Here is a 16,933-nt window from a genome sequence, read left to right as displayed (position 1 = left end):
AGGCTTCAGCCGCACACTTCACATACAGCGGGGGCCGCAGAGAAGTCCTGGGCCCTGCCGAGGCGGAGCAGAGGCGGCCCTACGGGGCTGGGGGTCCGCTGACGCGTCCACGCTCTCCCACCGGGGAGACCCGGGACCCGGGAAGGAAGGACGGTACCTGCGTAGGAAGGACGCGACCTGCGGGTAATCGGTGGGGCACGCGCGCCCCCTGGTGGAATTTGAGTCGCGAGTCTCCCGGACGGTGTTTTTCCTGCTCGACTGCAGGCAGCCGCCCACAATGTCAGGGCCGGATGAAATTCCGGGATTCAGGGGCACTACTCCCCCTTCTCGGTTTAATTGTGTAACAGCGGTTTTGAACCCTGCCTGAGGAAAGTCGGTGGACACAGAATCACTTGGGCGGGTTTTACAACGCGCCTCTGGCTGGGCCATTTTGAAGGTGCGACCTAGGCATTGGTAGTTTTAAAAATTCCCAGGTGGCATTCATGTGCCGCAGGGGTGGAGAACCACGGATAGAAGAGAAACAAAAATCCTAGAATTAAAAATAACAGACAAGGTGGGAGAAATGGGTAGGACTTTCTACCCATTTTGGAAATCAGCTCAAAAGATAGAGATTCCGCTTAACACCAGAAAGCATTTGCTAATTTTGCGCCAATCTCATTAAAATATATTAATCCCACTTGCGCCCTGTCTCAAAAATGGGATACCGAGCACCTCCCGAGTGGGAGAGTCCTCAACTACAAAGATACTAATTAGATCAAGTAAAGAAGAGTTGTGTGCGAATTTTGTCCTCGGTAATTTTTTGTATTTTTTGAATTTTTTGTATTCCTTCCTGTGCTTCAGAATTTTTAGTCTTAAATGATTCTCAAGCTTTGGTGTATATCAGAACACAGAAGCCCAGGCTTCTTGCATTGGGGTAGTGTGAGAACCACTGCCTAAACCATATTGGAAACTATCCCTATTAAGGGCTGGAGATTGGTCTTAACTGATAGCTCCTGATGAAGTTTGTTTTTTGAAAGCGAACTGGGGCAAAAGAGTAAAGAAGAAAACGGGTCCGATTTTCTTTTCAAAGATAACTTTTGGGCTCTGGATGCAAAGTGTATTAGAGAGTTCTGGCCTGAGCTTCTGAAGGCACCACCGAGGTTCTCCACCCTCCCGTAATTGGGCCATTTTCTGCCACAGCCCGGTATCGGTATCCGCATCATCACCACCACCTCCAAAGATGTAGCCGTCCGACTCCAGAGGAGGAAAACTGCATGCATAAAAAACAAGTCTGAAATATACCTAATTATGTGGCTCTTCACCATCTCACTAAGAATTGGGAATCCTTCCTTCCAGTTTTAAGAACTTGAGGTGGCCCTACATAAATCAGATGTGTGGGAAATAGACTGAGAATAAAAATACAATATTAATGCATAAATAATTGAAGCGTCGATTCGTAAGTCCACGTGGCAGGGACCAATATTCAAATCTGCAAAACGGTTGCCAAATCCTAAAGACCTCAGCCTTCCTATCCTGGCACTGTCTGAAGGCCTTCCCTGTTATGAACTGGGCCTCGCTCCCAGCTGGTGATGTCTCCATCATCTCCATCTGTTTAGAGGAGCGGGAAAGCAAAAGCCAGCGGGGAAGAGAACGCAAAACTGGAGAATGCGGGCATCGATCCCGCTACCTCTCGCATGCTAAGCGAGCGCTCTACCATTTGAGCTAATTCCCCGTCCGGACACGCTGCCACGCCTCTCTTCCCCACTTTGAAAGCTGGAGGCCATTCAGAACGTGTCGCGCCACCTGTTTGTAGTCGGTCTTAGCCAATTGTTTGGGGTGCGGGGCCGCAGATCAACGGCGATTCTGTCCCTCGGCGCCACCTACAACCTGTCCTACGCTTCTGGACCCTGTCGGTAAAAGAGCTCAGAGTGCAGCTGGAATCCAGGCCGTGGAGTCCTCAGAAACACTTGTCTTAGAAATTGGGCAAGAGTTTAACCCTGGACGTCTATCTGTGGAAACAGGGAATGGAAGGAAATTACAGGTGCATCCAGGAGGGGAAACTAAGTTCCTCGAGCAAAGAGGCTCGGCTTTGGCCTTCGCAATAGGCCTTGACAATCCCTGCACCCCTACATTTTCCACCAGTTGACTCTGCTGGCTTCAGAAACAGACTCTCCGGAGTCCCCACAGATATCCCTTAAAAAAAAAAAAAAAAAATACCCCTTAAAAAAAACTGGCTTAAAAAAAAGAAAATCCCCGCCTGTGGATACATGGCCACGAGGGGGCGCGCGTCCCAGTTTATTTCTCCTTTCATTCTGGCTTCTATATTTCTGATTTTGATTAAAGGGTGTAAAAGTTATTTTGCATTTTTCCAAGGTAAACATTAATCGGATGCTAAGATAATTCTGCCTGCAGTCTGAGATCTAGAGTCTTTGCAAAAAGACAAAGGCAGTAGTCACCTCTTTTTCTTCGGGAGTTATTGGGTACTAAGTACCAGGTACTGTACTAGGTGCTGCTTACTGTACAGAGCTAGCTCCGAAGAGCAGGATTCGCTGGGCATTGCCAGGAGCCCATCACGTGCAGGAAAGCCATATGAAGGCTTTCAGCCCCATCTACACCTTCGACTTCTTTGCCTAATATTCCATCATTAGAGACTTCCTCTATTTGGTTTAGTGTTATTTTTCAGTCTCAGTGAAATTGAAGCAAGCGATCAAAATTCAAACGGAGGAGAAACATCTCAATTAAGAAAGTGACTCTCCGTCCCTATGCAGAACAGCCCTTCCCAAGATCCTTAAAATGCCCTTCACGTCTGCTCTCCTTTTTTGCTTTTTCTTTGCAATCAGGGCTGATAAAAACGCTGATGAATAGCCCTCTGACTGATGAAAACTTCCACCTTCTTGCCTCCCCACAACTTAGGCAAGAGAGTTCACAACTCGGGTTTTCCGAGTGTGTGTAGAAACCCACCGTTCAGTTCAAAACTTAGCTCCAGGCCAGCCCCGCCCTGACTGTCCCCAGAATCTGGATGTGTCTCCCCTATTCTTTCCTGGACAGAATTCACCCTGCTGCAGAAGTCCATTTGGCCTCTGCTCACTTTTTCCTCCCTATTTATTTTCCCTATGATTCTACTAAGGGTGTAGGTGTGTGTGGAATTTTAGCGACAGTAGGCCTGCTCCACAGCTCAGGTCCATGGACGGCACACTGGCATGACTGACCGCACCGGCAGCGACTGGTTTGTCTGGGGGCCTGCAGCCATGAGCTGGGAGTGTTAGTTTCCAGTCCCGCTGTGCTGGGTGTTACATTTCCCAACACTCGGCTTCCACAGAGACCAAATGAAAATCAAGAATATTACTTTAAAACTCACATGGACGTTTTACCAGTTGTTACCAGACTCCACTCTAAGCTCTCTGTTCTGGACTGAATTGCGTTCCCCCCAAATTCACCTGTTGAAGCTCTAACCCCCAGGGTGATTGTATTTGGAATAAGGAAGTAACTAAGGTTTACCAGCTTGTAAGGGCAGGGCCCTGATCCCCTGGGATTGGTGGCTTACAGGGGAGCCACCAAAGAGCCCATTCTTTCTCTGCCCTGTGAAGGCACAGCCAGGAGACGGCCATCTGCAAGCCAAGAAGAGAGCTGTCACAGGAACTGAATGGCCTTGGTCATGGGCTTCCAGCCTCCAGAACTGTGAGAAAAAAATAATTTTTGTTGTTTAAGCCACCCCAGCCTGTGGCATTTTGTCACAGCAGCCTGAGCAGACTAAGACAAAAACCCCTTTTTAATCTGCCTCGTGATAAAGGAGATGGGAGTCTGTGAACCACATTGCTGATTTACTGCCAAAAGGGAAGCTAGGAGGAGAATGAAAGGCTGGAGAAGGAGGAAAGGTGGGCTTACTCCTTCCTGTGTCCTTTCCGGGAACTTCCTGTTCCTCTAAGTGTGGCCCCAGCGATGAATCCATCACCATCCTGAAATTTCAGCACTTGTTGGCAACGTTTTCTACTTGGTATTCAAAGCACAGAAAGGACACCTGATAATGTTAAGAGAAACCGTCCACTTCTTAGGACCCTTTTTCTCTAGCTGCTAATCCTCTATTAGGTTAGGAACATTGGAAGGAACGTTACTAGGTTCCGTTTCATTAGCGTCTCATGGAAAGGGACTTAATTACTGAGCTCCCTATCAACTATGAGCTCTCAATGTTTCTAATAGGAGGCACTGGCAATTGCCATTTGAAGAAAAATTTGGATTTTTTTCCAATAATATGGTTTTGTAGAACTGTTATTATAAGAAGCACAGATATTTTACAGAGAAACCCACTTAATCTTTTCCTTAAATATATTACAAAGGAAAAGCCCTTTTGCTCCAGGTAGTTTAGCAAATTCTCTACTTGTGTCTATTTCTGTAGCAGGTGCAAGGAAACTGATCAATTTCTGTTGAACCTCAATGTTGTCTGATTTTCTTTGGGTAAGGAATATTTATATTTCCACTTAAGAATTTTAAGAATTTTTGTTTCATTTTAATTGCTCTACTATAATTATGCAGTGGAATGTGAACCACCCAGATCATATTTATCCAACTAAGAACCTTTACACACACACACACACACACACACACACACAACACTCCACATTTTTCATCATTAGAGTTAAGAATAGACACGATTTCCCATTGGACTTTCACTGTGGAGTACCGCAATGTACCAAAATGCATGGGACCTTGCTCTGTTCACAACCCAGGGATCTTCTCCAACCTAGTTGTCTGTATTTAGGGCAACCATAACATTTATTGAGCAAACTTTGACACTTTGGAGAGAAGGAGTAGGTAACCAGAGAGGAAGGAAGGAAATCGGTCCATAATAAGAGGGCACTACCTTCAGCTATATTGTTCCTGGGGGAGGAGGACAGGGGACAGCCTTAGGGGTTTTGCTTGAGAGCTACATAAGTGATATCCTAATGTCTTATATGTATAACCCAATGAATTTTATGTCTTTATAAACCCATGGAACCAGCTGTCTATCCAGATCACTATATAAAACACATTCGGGGTCTAGGAAGTCAGCTTAAGGCTGCACTTTGAAAAGTGCACGTGAACATTACCAACACAGAGACCGTCTGGACCGACGTTATTTTAGGAATCCTGAAAGGGTGCCTCCCAGGAGTCCTTCGATAGCTCAGTTGGTAGAGCGGAGGACTGTAGGTGCGATAGTTGGGCATCCTTAGGTCGCTGGTTCGAATCCGGCTCGAAGGACGACAATTTTGGAAATCGTAGACAACTCCAGCGACGCCACAGCAACACTTAGACCCTTACTGAACGCAGGGAATAGTCCCTTTCCGCGCTGTGCAGTTTCAGGTTTTAACTGAGATTCAAACCTGAACGCGCTCTCTTATTTACAAGCACAAAGCGCGTCGGAACAGACTGCCAACGCGGTGGCTCTAGGAAAGGGGGGAAGGGGGTGGCGAAGCCCTTCCCACGAGTCTCCGTTCACCTTTTCGCCTGTGACACTCACACGCTCGCGAGGGCGGCCCGGCTCCGCGCGCGCGGCCCCGACCCTGGGCTCCCTGCGCGCGGCCGTTCCGGGTTCCAGGTTCAGCGTTTCCCCGCGCGCGGCCCCGGCGCCGGCTCCGCGCAGCGCAACCGCGAGGGCGCGCGAGTGTCTCCGACGTTGGGGTCCGAGCCCGCCGCTGGGGGCCCTGTTAGCCCGGTGATGTCTGAAGCCTTCTGTCGGAGAAATTTCAGACACACCCAGGACGCAGCATAACGAACTCCCATCGTACCCACCGCCCAGATACGGCGTGGCACCGTCTAACCCCAGAGCCACACCCTGCCCGCAACCTGTGACCTTTGGGCACAAACCCGAGATGTGTTCTCCTTTCTCCCGCTCCTGTGTCTCGAAGAGATCGGTGTGAAGGACGGAAGAGGGGACAGGACCAGCCCAAGCCTCCTGTCCCCTCTACAAACACACCAGGAGTGGAGGACAATCACCTTTCAGATAAACCGAGTGCGCGGGTGGGAGGCCGCCTGCACCTTGAGGATGTCCCCGCGCTGGGACGCGTGCAGACAAACGAGGAGGTCGAACTTGTACACGCGGGTTCGCTCGTGACCCATGACACCTGCTCTGCTCCCAGCCGATCGCGTCGAAGGAGCTGAGCCTGCGGAAGCCCTGTCTGCTGCCCGCCGTCAGGGGGACCAGACCACCCACAGCTTTCCTCTAGCTTTCAGCCGTGAACTTAGACATGGCACGCATGTTTGAGACAGTCGTGTAGCTTCTCGTTAGAATATCATGCTCAGCCTGTTTGCTAATAGTTTGGTGTAAAACCCAACATTTAAAAATGATCTCGAATGGTAATTTTCAGGAACAGCAAGGAATTAGGAGGGTTTGAAGATTCCTGCTGTCCTTTTCAGTCTGTCTTTGGGGAAGCCTGTTCCCAGCAACCAAACGGAGAGTAGAAGCTACCAAGTTTTAAGCAGGCTGAATTCTGGAATGTTGTTGCAAGAGAGGAAAGGAGAACAGGGCAGTCCTGTGGCCCACGTGATGCAGGACAGAGCAGGTGAAACACCTCGTGTCTAACGACTTATATCCTTTTTGCTGGAGTCCCAACTACTGCAGTTTTCAGTCTTGAAAAATTGCCACAGCCTTTTCAAATCCCATCCAAGATCTGGATTCACTCTGATAAATTTGCTCCACTTTTAGCTCAACACATCTAGAAATTCCACAAAGAGCCTGAGCCTACGATGAGCAGCTTTTCCAGAATACTTTCCTGGAATCCATTTCTTGGAGTGACTGGAAAAAAAACTCACCTCTCTTAAAGTAATACAAAATGACACTAGGCTGGCAGGCAGACTCTCGGCAAACGTCACTGAACTTTTCTTTCACTCAGTGATAGAACACGGACAATTGGAAACCAACCAACCAACAAATCTTTGAACCCTCTTACCATACATATCTCTTGGTGCAGGAGCTCACACATTTCTGTTGGGTGTTTTCCTAGGAGGAGAATGAGCCTTCTTCGTGGATTCAGACTTGCACATTTCCTGTATGTGTCCGCCTGAGTAGGGTAGGTTACACTGCAGCCACAAGTATCCCCCCCTCTGCAAATCATGATGGCTCGTAACCGGAAACTCTTCGGCGTCATATAAATCAGTCATGGTTTGCCTGGTGGGCTCCTTGTGGATCCCCAACAACTCAGATCATATTTTGTCAGGGGAAGGGTCAAGAGGGGTGTGGCGGATGGCTCACTGGCTCTCCAACTTCCAGGAGGGACATCTCATTTGTCAAAACAGTTGTGTCACACGGCCACATCTATTTCTAAAGGAGTGATGAACTCTAATCTTAGATATGGTACAACACAATGTCAGGAGATTTTTGAAAAGCAACAGTGTCCGTTACAGTTCACCACGCAGCCACCGACGATTCTGCCCACCCTCCTTCCTAAAAGCCAAATACGCTTGGCTTCCCCTGGGGGGAGACAACATAAAAGTCCATGAGAACGTCAGTTTGCTGAAAGTCTAGCATCTCTGAGTGATGCACGCTGGTTCCTTCGCTGGTAAAGGATTTGCATTTGTTTCTACGCGGCTTTTCATAAATGCAACTAGGTCTGTCCAAATGTGACATTTAGGACGACTAAAACTCTTGTATGTGATACAAAACATCAGCTTGAACGCACTGGCGATTTAAAAATAGGGTAAACACAAATTTGTGTAATTGCATAATATGCTGCAAATAGTAAGTACTGTGGGCAAAAGAACAAGTAAACAGAGTAAGTTGGGAATCGGTGATAAGGAGGCCGCGTGCAGCAGGAAACAGACTGCTTAGCAATGGCATCGAGTTGGTGTTGAAGTTTCCGTTTGGATGACCAGTTTTCTTTTGTTTTTAATTACTTCTATTGAAATGTAATTTAAACACAGTAAAAGTCAGGGCTCCTGGAGGGCTCAGTTGGTTAAGCATTTGACTCCTGATTTTGGCTCAGGTCAGGATCTCATGGTGTGTAAGATCGAGCCCTGGTGTCGGAGCCTGCTGAAGATTCTCTCTCCCCCCTGCCCCTCTCCCCTGCTTGTGCACTCTCTCTCTCTCTCTTTCTCTCTCTAAAACAAAACAAAACAAAAACCCGACACACACATAGTAAAATCCATTCCTTTTAAGTCTTTTTAAGTGTATAGTTCGGTGAGTCTTGAAAATTATATTCAGTCATAGAACTACCACAACCATCATGACATAGAACCTTTTCATCCCTCCAAAAAGTTTACTTCTGCCTTCAGAAGCACTGATCTGCTTTCCGTCGCAGTACTTTCTGCAAACGTCTAGAAAGAGACTCGCGCAGCGTGCGGCTGGGAGCCCGGCTTCCTTTACCTAGCAGTGCTGTTGGGATTCACCCTTGTCGGGTGTATATTCATGGTTCATTCCCTCTTACTGGTCAGTAGCCCATGGTAGGGATGTACTACGATTTGTTTCTTCACTCACCAGCTAACAAACGTTGGTATTGGCTTTCTTATTAATAACAAAGCTGCTTGTTATGGACCGAATAACCACCCCCCGCCCCGTTCCTATGTTGAAGCCCTGATTTCCAGTACATCAGAATGAGACCGTATTTGGAGATGGACCCTGAAAGACGTTACTGCATTCATTGTGTGCCTTGACCCGATCTGGCTGGCATCTTTATAAGAGGAGGTGATGAGGACACAGAGAGAGACGCTAGAAACATGTGAGTACGAAGTAACTACCGTGGAAGGAGGAAACAAGAAGATACCCTTCTGAGGCCAAACAGAGGCCGCAGAAGAAATCAACCCTGCTGACACCTTGATCTTGGGCCTCAGCTTCCAGAGCTGTGAGGAAATAAATTTCTGTTGCTTGAGTCACCCGGCCTGTGGCGCGTTGTTAGGGCGGTCCTCACCAACTATTACGTGGCTATAAATATTTCGGGTATAAGTCTTTGTGTGGACGTGCGTTTTCATTTATTTTCAGTAAATAACATAGGCATGGGACTGCTGGATCCTATGGGAGGTGTGTATTTAACTTTCAAAGAAACTACCAGCTGTTATCCAAGGGGGCTATACCGTTTTACATTCTCATTGCAGTTCGTTTCTCCACATCTTAGCACAGTCAGTCTTTTAAATATTGGCCATTCAGAATCGTAACGAACACTGTAACACATTCACATGTCCCACCCACATTTATGGGGAGGGGATTATTCAGATATTCTAAGAGGTGGGTGAAAATCTTGGGGTCGTCTTAGATTCCGGCCTCCTTTGATGAATGTGTTGAGGCATCTCCTGGGGCTTAATCTGCATTTCCCTCGTGGCTAATGATGTCTACCTTTTCAGGTAGTTATAGGTCATCTGCACATCTTCGGTGAAATGTCTGTTGAGATCCTTCCCTTTTTTACAAAAAATTGAATGGTTTGCCTCCTGATTGAGTTGTGAGAATGCTTTATACTGGATAAAAGTCCTGTATATCAGATGTTTGTTCTGCAAATACTGTCTCCCAGTCTGTGGTTTGACTTTTCATTTTCTTAGTGGTATCTTTTGAAAACAGCTCTCTCTCTCTGCCCCTCCCCCACGTTTTCTCTCTGTCTCTTAAAAATAAATATGTAAACTTAAAAAAAAAAAAAAAGGAGAGAAATGTACTAGACCATATATTCTTAGTTTCTCATGAGAGGGAACAGAACAACTACATTTAATATGAATTATGTGTTGGCAGATTTCTCATAGAAGTCACTGGGTAGGATCTTCTGAAGAAAAATGTATTTTTTCCAAGACTACAGTTACGAAGTATTTTTAAATAAGAAATACTCTTTTATAGATAAACTTACCAGAAATCTTTTCTAAGGATACATCATCCAGAAATGTCTGTCCAGATGGCTTCCTGTTTTCTCCAACCGCGTTCAACCAGGAAGCCAAACACCATTACAGGTGTTCATTAGCAATGCATGATAGCAACCCCCCCCCCAATAAATGTCTACATTGCTCTTCTCAAAATTGGGGAGGGGCGTATTTCATTTATTTGGTCCACTCTAATATGAGGCACTCAGTTCCTAGACATACACTCGCATACACGATGCCCCTCGTGGTTTGGGTCTAGCACATTTCCGTCTGTACGCTTTCCTTGTCTTTCAACAAGGAGAAATGCAATGTTTCCAAAATGAACTTGGCAGTGTCTCTGCTTTAAGACAGTAGAGCCCTCTTCAACCCAGTTATCTGTATTTAGGGTAAGTTATCATTTATCGGCCACTATAACAGGCGTTAAGTGGCCGGGACAGCGGGGCCGCAGTAGGGATAAGGGTGATGGGCCTCAGGGAGCAGGATATGGAACATGGATGGTGGTATTTCCTTTTTTAAAGACCTGAAACAGGCAGTAAAAAGCACAAAACTTAAGTTTTTATGAATATTGATTTTTTAATATACCTCTATGATCGCGACCCCTATCAGTTTTAGAACATTTCCAGCACCCTAGAACAAAATCCGCACTAGATTTTAAAAACAGAATCCAAACAAAACCATTGGGAGAAACATTAAGGTATTCTAACAAGCCTTGCCACCAATCCTTCGATAGCTCAGTTGGTAGAGCGGAGGACTGTAGGCGTGTGGTTGTGGTCATCCTTAGGTCGCTGGTTCAAATCCGGCTCGAAGGACTTGGCCTTTTTGAAAGGTTTTCGGTGACACTGCACAGCCGGTCCCCTAGCGCGTGTAGGAAAACTTGAACACAGTTGGGCGGACTGTCATTTGTACTTACAGATGAACTCGTAGGACTGAAAAATAATAAAAACAATAGTAAACGACCCCCAGATACGTACACAAAAAGCTGCTTATGTAAGTCGGGGTCTCCGGGAAGGCTGACTCTTCATGGAGTTTGGGAAAGGGTCATGGGGAGGGCGGACAACCGGAAGGACGTCTTGACCCAAAGTTTACAATTCATTTTGGAGGCCCGGTGGTCTTTCTGGACTCTCTGTTATAATGGTATTTAAGCGCATAAACATTTCATTAATGGCAACTTGAAACACACACAAGGTCGAGAAAACAGCATACGTTACCATCGCAGCCATCACACGGGCACAACAGGAAGCATCTATTTCCGCAGATGCCCCCCTTCCCACCCCGGCCTCTTGAAGCGGTGCCGAGACGTGCTCTCACTTCATCCGTAGTTGCTCGGTGCTTTGAAGACGGAAGAATGACTTACGGGACCGAGTCTGTGCCTCTTACCGCCCTCTCCCGCCTCGAAAAAAGGAGCGGCGGGCAAATGATAAAGTTTGCTTTCGTAACATTAATGAAAGCGGCGTGTAGGAACTCGAGTTTATTAGATCTTTCGCCCACTCCAGGAAGAGCGTGGCGCTGCGTTCCTGCAGGAATATACCGGGAGGCGCTCTGGCAGGAGCTGTCACCTAGGAAGGTAGCTTGTGGACGGACACCTGTGCCCCCTGCTGCAGTCCTCTGGGTTCCTCGGCGCCCTCGCCTGTTCCAGCGGGATGGGACTTTCCGTCCGGCTGCAGCGAGGGCGGGCCTAAGTGACGCTTAAACTCGCCCCGGGCCCCTTCCGGAAAGCGGGCTGGAGGGTTTGTCCGCATTCCAGGCCGCGCCCCTTTCCGCCCCACTGCTGGTGCGCGTGGGAGGAACGGCGGCTCCAAGAGCACGGAGACGGCGCCCCCTGCTGGGCGCGTCCGCGCGCGACGGGACAGGGCGGAGCCAGGCACCGGCGGGAGAGAGGTCTCAGCAGGAGTGCAAGGACCGCCCGCGGGGCGGTCCGCACAGACAGGTCTCGCGAGACCAGGGGTAAGCACGCCGCCCGGGGGGTCCCCAGACTCCGGGCCGTGTGTATATGTGCCAACAGATGTTTATAATATAAACACGAATCACGTTACCAGTACAAATGTATGACAGGCGCCAAGCACGTATTTAACGTTAGGGCAATACCTGTTACACATGAACATTTGGGGGACATCTTTACGAAATCAAATCTAAAATGAATACTTTAAAGTAAACAAAATATTTGTAAACTACTTGAGGTCACAACTGAAATTTTCAAAATGCAAATCTCACTTCCAAAACCTGTATTTGCGAAGCTAAACTACATTTCCAAAACTTAGAAACATTCAAAACTCGCAGCTAAATTTTGAAAAATAATTCAAATTTCAAAACTCAAGACAATTTTAAAAACTGAAGTAAACTGTAAAAGGTGGAACAGCCCCCAACCGGAGGCACAGCCGGGTCCCTTGGGTAAAATGCTGTTTTGATCGCTGACACACAGAAACCTCTCCCAACTTCCCAGTTTTCCAGCATTTCCAGGAAGAGCCTGCTTCCCGCCTTTCTACACCTCACCAAGGCGTTCTCTAGGGCGCGTTAACACTTGGGGACCCACCCGCTCGGCTTCTGCCTCTGGGTCTGCTCGACCCCCGGGTCCTAACCGCCAGCTTCGGATCTCGCGGCCGCTCCGGCCCCCACTTCCGCTCTCTCCACCCAATCTGGTTCTTCCATTTATCTCCGCCCGCCGGTCCCGCCCCCTCGCCGCCGGCCGGCGTACTCGGTGCGCGGCAGCCGGCGCGGCGCGGCGCGGCGCGGCGCTTTACGGCTGTCGTGCTTCTGGTCTCCGCCAGCATGGAGGCCGAGGAGTTGGAGAAGGAGGCTGCGGAGCAGGAGCCCCCGGAAGCGAGAGACCAGAAACCAGAAGCGGAGGAGGAGCAGGAGGAATCCGAAGAGGCGGCTTGCGGCGGCAAGAAGCGGGTAGTGCCGGGTATTGTGTACTTGGGCCACCTCCCGCCCCGCTTTCGGCCTCTGCACGTACGGAACCTTCTCAGCGCCTATGGCGAGGTCGGGCGCGTTTTTTTCCAGCCGGAGGGTAAGAGCGTAGGCCCTGGCTGTGCGGGCAGCAGGGTGGACTCGCCCGCGCGTCGCGTGGCCCGGGCTGTGCGCGTCCGAGGCGCCGTGGGGCACGGGACTCGAGGCCGGCGCCCGGGGAGACGAGTGGTGCGCAAGCCTTTAAGGAGACGGGATTAGGTGTGGGTAGCGCCTTGCGCACAGATGGGTAGTTCTCGGGTGGTGACTCTGGCTTCTGGTGTCGACCCCGCGCAGCCCTCTTTCCTGAACCAGCTTTACCAGTTTACTAAGTGCGTACATCCTGAATAAAAGTCTCAGAGGCTTTTTCACACACTGAACCCATCCCCTTTGTCATCGCGGCCCGGGTCTAGACACCGTGTGGTCAGCTGACCCCAGCTCCCGCGCGGACACTAATCGAATCGGGATTGGGGGCGTGTGAGAGTTGTAAGTAGAATGTTCGGAGCGGATCTGAGGCAGGAGTTGACGTTTGAGGAAAGGGTTGAGTTAGACGTGGGGAAAGGGTGCACGGGGAATGGATGGAACTTGGAGTCCTTTTCCCGGGCAAAGGCCTGGAGGTGGGATCCTGGCCCGCGGGCGAGTGGGGGGTGAAGTTCCTTGGGAGCCACGTGGGCCCCTTAAACCTCTGCCGTGTCCTCGGCGCGCAGACGGGTTCGTGAGGCGCAAGAAGAAGGCGGCGGCAGCCTCGGCCACGGGAGGGAAAAAGCGGCCCAAGTACAGCAAGGACTACACCGAGGGCTGGGTGGAGTTTCGGGACAAGCGAGTGGCCAAGCGCGTGGCGGCCAGTCTGCACAACACGCCCATGGGAGCCCGACGGCGCAGCCCCTTCCGTTACGACCTGTGGAACCTCAAGGTGAGGGGCGGACTTGTCTGCCTTCCCAGCCCTAGCCGGGGTTGCTCCGTTACCTCCTGTTGGCCCCACTCGCTCTCCTCGCCCCGCCCCGCCCCACCTACGTCCTTTCTCATTTTTGTTGTCGTTGTTGCTGTTCACAGTACCTGCACCGTTTCACGTGGTCCCACCTCAGCGAACATCTTGCCTTTGAGCGCCAGGTACGCAGGCAGCGCCTGAGGGCCGAGGTTGCCCAGGCCAAGCGTGAGACTGACTTCTACCTTCGAAGTGTGGAACGGGGACAGCGCTTCCTTGCCGCCGATGGGGACTCCGCCCGCCCGAATGGCACCTGGGCCTTTGCCCAGCGTCCTACTGAGCAGGAGCTGAGAGCCCGGAAGGCAGCTCGGCCCGGGGGACGGGAACGGGCTCGCCTGGCTAACGTCCAGGACCAGGCTCGCTCCAACCGAGGGCTGCTTGCCAAGATCTTCGGAGCTCCACCACCTTCAGAGAGCGTGGAAGAACCCTCACTAGCCAGGGACTCATGAAGGGCACAGAGACCCCTTCTGTCTCGTAGCCCTGATAATGTCTATTCAGGCAGACATTTTATATCTTTCTCAGACCAGGAGTCTCTGATGAGTGCTCAGACAGACCTTTTGTGGGCCTCTCCTCCCTGCTCCCACTCCTGTTGCCTGGCAAAGGCCCCTAATTCATACTAGCATGAGTATGACTACTGCACATGCCTGTTTCATTTGATTCTTGGCCGTCTGCCTCCTGCCTAGTGGGAGCCTCTAAAAATCCCACTTTCTGGCCTCAGGAAGAGCCTTTACCTCAAGCTAGAGTGGGAATGTGTAGTCCAGGCAACTTTTTTACCAACTGTAAGTGAAGGGTAGCGGCCACATCCTTTTTATTTAGAAAAGATTAACAGGGATGGGTTAATGGGGTGGGACTGGGTGGGAGCCACCTTCCAAATGTATTTATAGAAAAGAAAAAATATATTTGTATACTTTTGTAGTTTATTGGTGCGGGGGGGGGGGGTGCATTTTATAAGTTCTAACTTCTGTCTCCTCATGTCCCATTAATGTCATCTCCTGGTCTCAGAGCCACCTCCTCCTCCCTCTCCACCTTCAGTCTGAACTCTTTTCTGTCTATCAGATTAATTTCTTAGCCCACTTTATCAGTGATCTAATTCCACATTTACCAAGTCACTACATGAGGACATAGTGATAGTAGGTAATAACACACGGCCCTTGGCATTAAGAGTTTTAGGCCACTAGAAGGGGACAGATATTCAAGAAATAATGTCCAGAGGTACTGCAGGCATCATGTAGAAATAAATAAGGGCTAGAGGAGGAGCCATGGGAGGGCTTGGTTTATCTGGGAAGGTAAGCAGTGCTTAATATGAAGCTGATCCCTCATCACACTCCTCAGAGAGGGGTCAGTTTTCACCAAGTTTCCCATATCGCTCCTAAAAAGTGAACAGCAATCTGAATGAGCCTGATGTACTCCTGTTGTTGGAAACAAAGCTCCATGGATGGAGCGTTGGGTTCAAACCATTGTAAAGGGAGACAAAGCCAGGAGGTAGGCACGGTGCCCTTCGGGTGGTCTTCTACAAATTAGGGCTTAGACAAGGGGGAGGGCTCACAACACCAAAGCAGCTTTAGAAGCCGCACAGAATCCGTGGCAGCCACTAAGAGAAACAGAAAACTGAAGTGTTAAGAAACCTGGATGCAGCCTCATAGAAATTGAAACCGGTCAGGGGCGCCTGGCTGCCTCGGTCCATGGAGTGAGCGACTCCTGATCTTGAGTTGGGTGTAGAGATCACTGAAAAAGTCTTAAAAAACACTAGTCACTATCCAGTCAAACTTACAGGAAATTGTAGAGTGACTATAATGATAGGGATTTTGCTTGTGCAATTTAATTCCCCCCCGCACCACCGCTCCTCAATATAATTACTCGTGTGTTTGGGTGAAGCAGATTCATCCACTTCTTTGGCTCTAAAATGATAAAATCTTAGTCCTGTTACGGTTTTTATTCGATAGGTGCACTTTATGTGGGAGAATAAAAATGACCTTACGGTTCAAAATGATGGCTGTTGGGTGTCACATTTCCCACGTCCCTAACCCTCTCGAACCCGTCTGATAAAAACATCTGTGAAACGTTACACCCTCAGTCTTGGGAACTTGATACCCTTGTTTCTGTGTTCATATCTGGTGAGTTTGTTTCCCGTGGATCGTTTCTTCAGGTCATGATGTCTTTCCAAGTGAGCGAGAAAAATTCCGTGTCAGAATCTGACAAACTGTCACATTCACTTATTCAGAATTCCCAGTGCCTCTGTCACCTTTGTTAGATAAAGAGAATATCAAGAGTGAGAAATCTCCTCCCCTTAGGTTGCTAACAATTTAGGAAGTAAAACATGGGGCTTCGGAATTTTTTGAATGAAATAAACTCGGGCCGGGTGGCGTCAGGTGTCAGTATATTCAAGGTCAGCATCCAAGGCTCCGGTACAGTAGTTCGAACAAAGAGTTTACCCGCAGCCTGGAAAACTGGGTAAATCACAGGCGGAGCGAGAAATGAAGATAAGAATGGGTGGAAGACGAGTTTCTGGGGAACCGTCAGCTTGATTCCCTGCAGACCAAGCCCTTTGAGGGCAGGAAAATACCTTCTTTTACACTTAAAATTTTATTTTCTGAATGTTGCCACGAGTAACCCTGACATGGGTAAATTTTAGTTGTACAAATGCAGCAATTGTGTACGTTCCCAGAAGTGGATTTGCAGAGTAATTTTGGTAGATCTTGTCAAAATGCCTTTTATGGAAAGTGTCAGGGACCCTTTGGGGGATTATAAGCGAGGAAAGTCAGATGATTTCGATGGAAGCCTGCACTCTGCCTCCGCGGCCCATTCCCGACGTCCAGAACCCGAGGACCTGACTCGGGGACAGCCTGGGCCAGCTGGGTGTGGACGGCCGGGGTTCACGCCGCCGGATGGACCAACGCAGCTGAGGGAGAAGGAATCTGGAAACAAATTCAGTAGAATTAGGGACAAAAGGACGGGATCGCGCCCACGTCTGGCTGCATCCTTAAGGCTTTCAAGCAAATAATCCGTGAACACGGGAACACTCCCTCTGTCGCAAGACGCCCTGGGGAGCTATGTTGGCTCGGTTTTCATTTTATTTGTGAGAATGTTCACAAACGGATATTGTCCGACAAAATTTCCGAAAACCGCCGAGTCCTTAAAGGGAAAGGGCCGTCCCTGGGTGGGCTCGAACCACCAACCTTTCGGTTAACAGCCGAACGCGCTAACCGATTGCGCCACAGAGAC

At 49.2% G+C, this 16,933-nt stretch overlaps 1 protein-coding gene and 4 non-coding genes across 5 annotated transcripts; 3 read left to right on the top strand and 2 right to left on the bottom strand.

The window, feature by feature from the left end:
• Nucleotides 1-1,638: 1,638 nt before the first annotated feature.
• TRNAA-AGC (transfer RNA alanine (anticodon AGC)) lies at nucleotides 1,639-1,711 on the bottom strand. Its single transcript has one exon. It is a non-coding gene; the product is annotated as a tRNA-Ala (tRNA).
• Nucleotides 1,712-5,126: 3,415 nt separating this feature from the next.
• TRNAY-GUA (transfer RNA tyrosine (anticodon GUA)) lies at nucleotides 5,127-5,214 on the top strand. Its single transcript is given in 2 exon segments — nucleotides 5,127-5,163; nucleotides 5,179-5,214. It is a non-coding gene; the product is annotated as a tRNA-Tyr (tRNA).
• Nucleotides 5,215-10,503: 5,289 nt separating this feature from the next.
• Nucleotides 10,504-10,592, top strand: TRNAY-GUA (transfer RNA tyrosine (anticodon GUA)). Its single transcript is given in 2 exon segments — nucleotides 10,504-10,540; nucleotides 10,557-10,592. It is a non-coding gene; the product is annotated as a tRNA-Tyr (tRNA).
• A 1,909-nt stretch (nucleotides 10,593-12,501) lies between these two features.
• On the top strand, nucleotides 12,502-14,353 carry ABT1 (activator of basal transcription 1). The gene is made up of 3 exons (XM_049654774.1): nucleotides 12,502-12,790; nucleotides 13,434-13,639; nucleotides 13,780-14,353. The coding sequence occupies exons 1-3, from the start codon at nucleotides 12,550-12,552 to the stop codon at nucleotides 14,158-14,160; spliced, it is 828 nt and encodes a 275-aa protein (XP_049510731.1). The 5' UTR covers nucleotides 12,502-12,549; the 3' UTR covers nucleotides 14,161-14,353.
• A 2,506-nt stretch (nucleotides 14,354-16,859) lies between these two features.
• TRNAN-GUU (transfer RNA asparagine (anticodon GUU)) lies at nucleotides 16,860-16,933 on the bottom strand. The gene has a single exon. It is a non-coding gene; the product is annotated as a tRNA-Asn (tRNA).

The sequence above is a fragment of the Panthera uncia genome (assembly GCF_023721935.1).
Source record: "Panthera uncia isolate 11264 chromosome B2 unlocalized genomic scaffold, Puncia_PCG_1.0 HiC_scaffold_25, whole genome shotgun sequence".
Lineage (NCBI taxonomy): Eukaryota > Metazoa > Chordata > Mammalia > Carnivora > Felidae > Panthera > Panthera uncia.
Note: the sequence above shows the minus strand (reverse complement) of the source record. Positions and strands in the feature narration are given on the sequence as shown.

Coding starts and splice junctions, on each gene's coding strand:
- ABT1 (XM_049654774.1), top strand. CDS start 12,550: ATGGAGGCCGAGGAGTTGGAGAAGGAGGCTGCGGAGCAGGAGCCCCCG. Junction 12,791..13,433: donor CGTTTTTTTCCAGCCGGAGG/GTAAGAGCGTAG, acceptor CTCGGCGCGCAG/ACGGGTTCGTGAGGCGCAAG. Junction 13,640..13,779: donor ACGACCTGTGGAACCTCAAG/GTGAGGGGCGGA, acceptor TGCTGTTCACAG/TACCTGCACCGTTTCACGTG.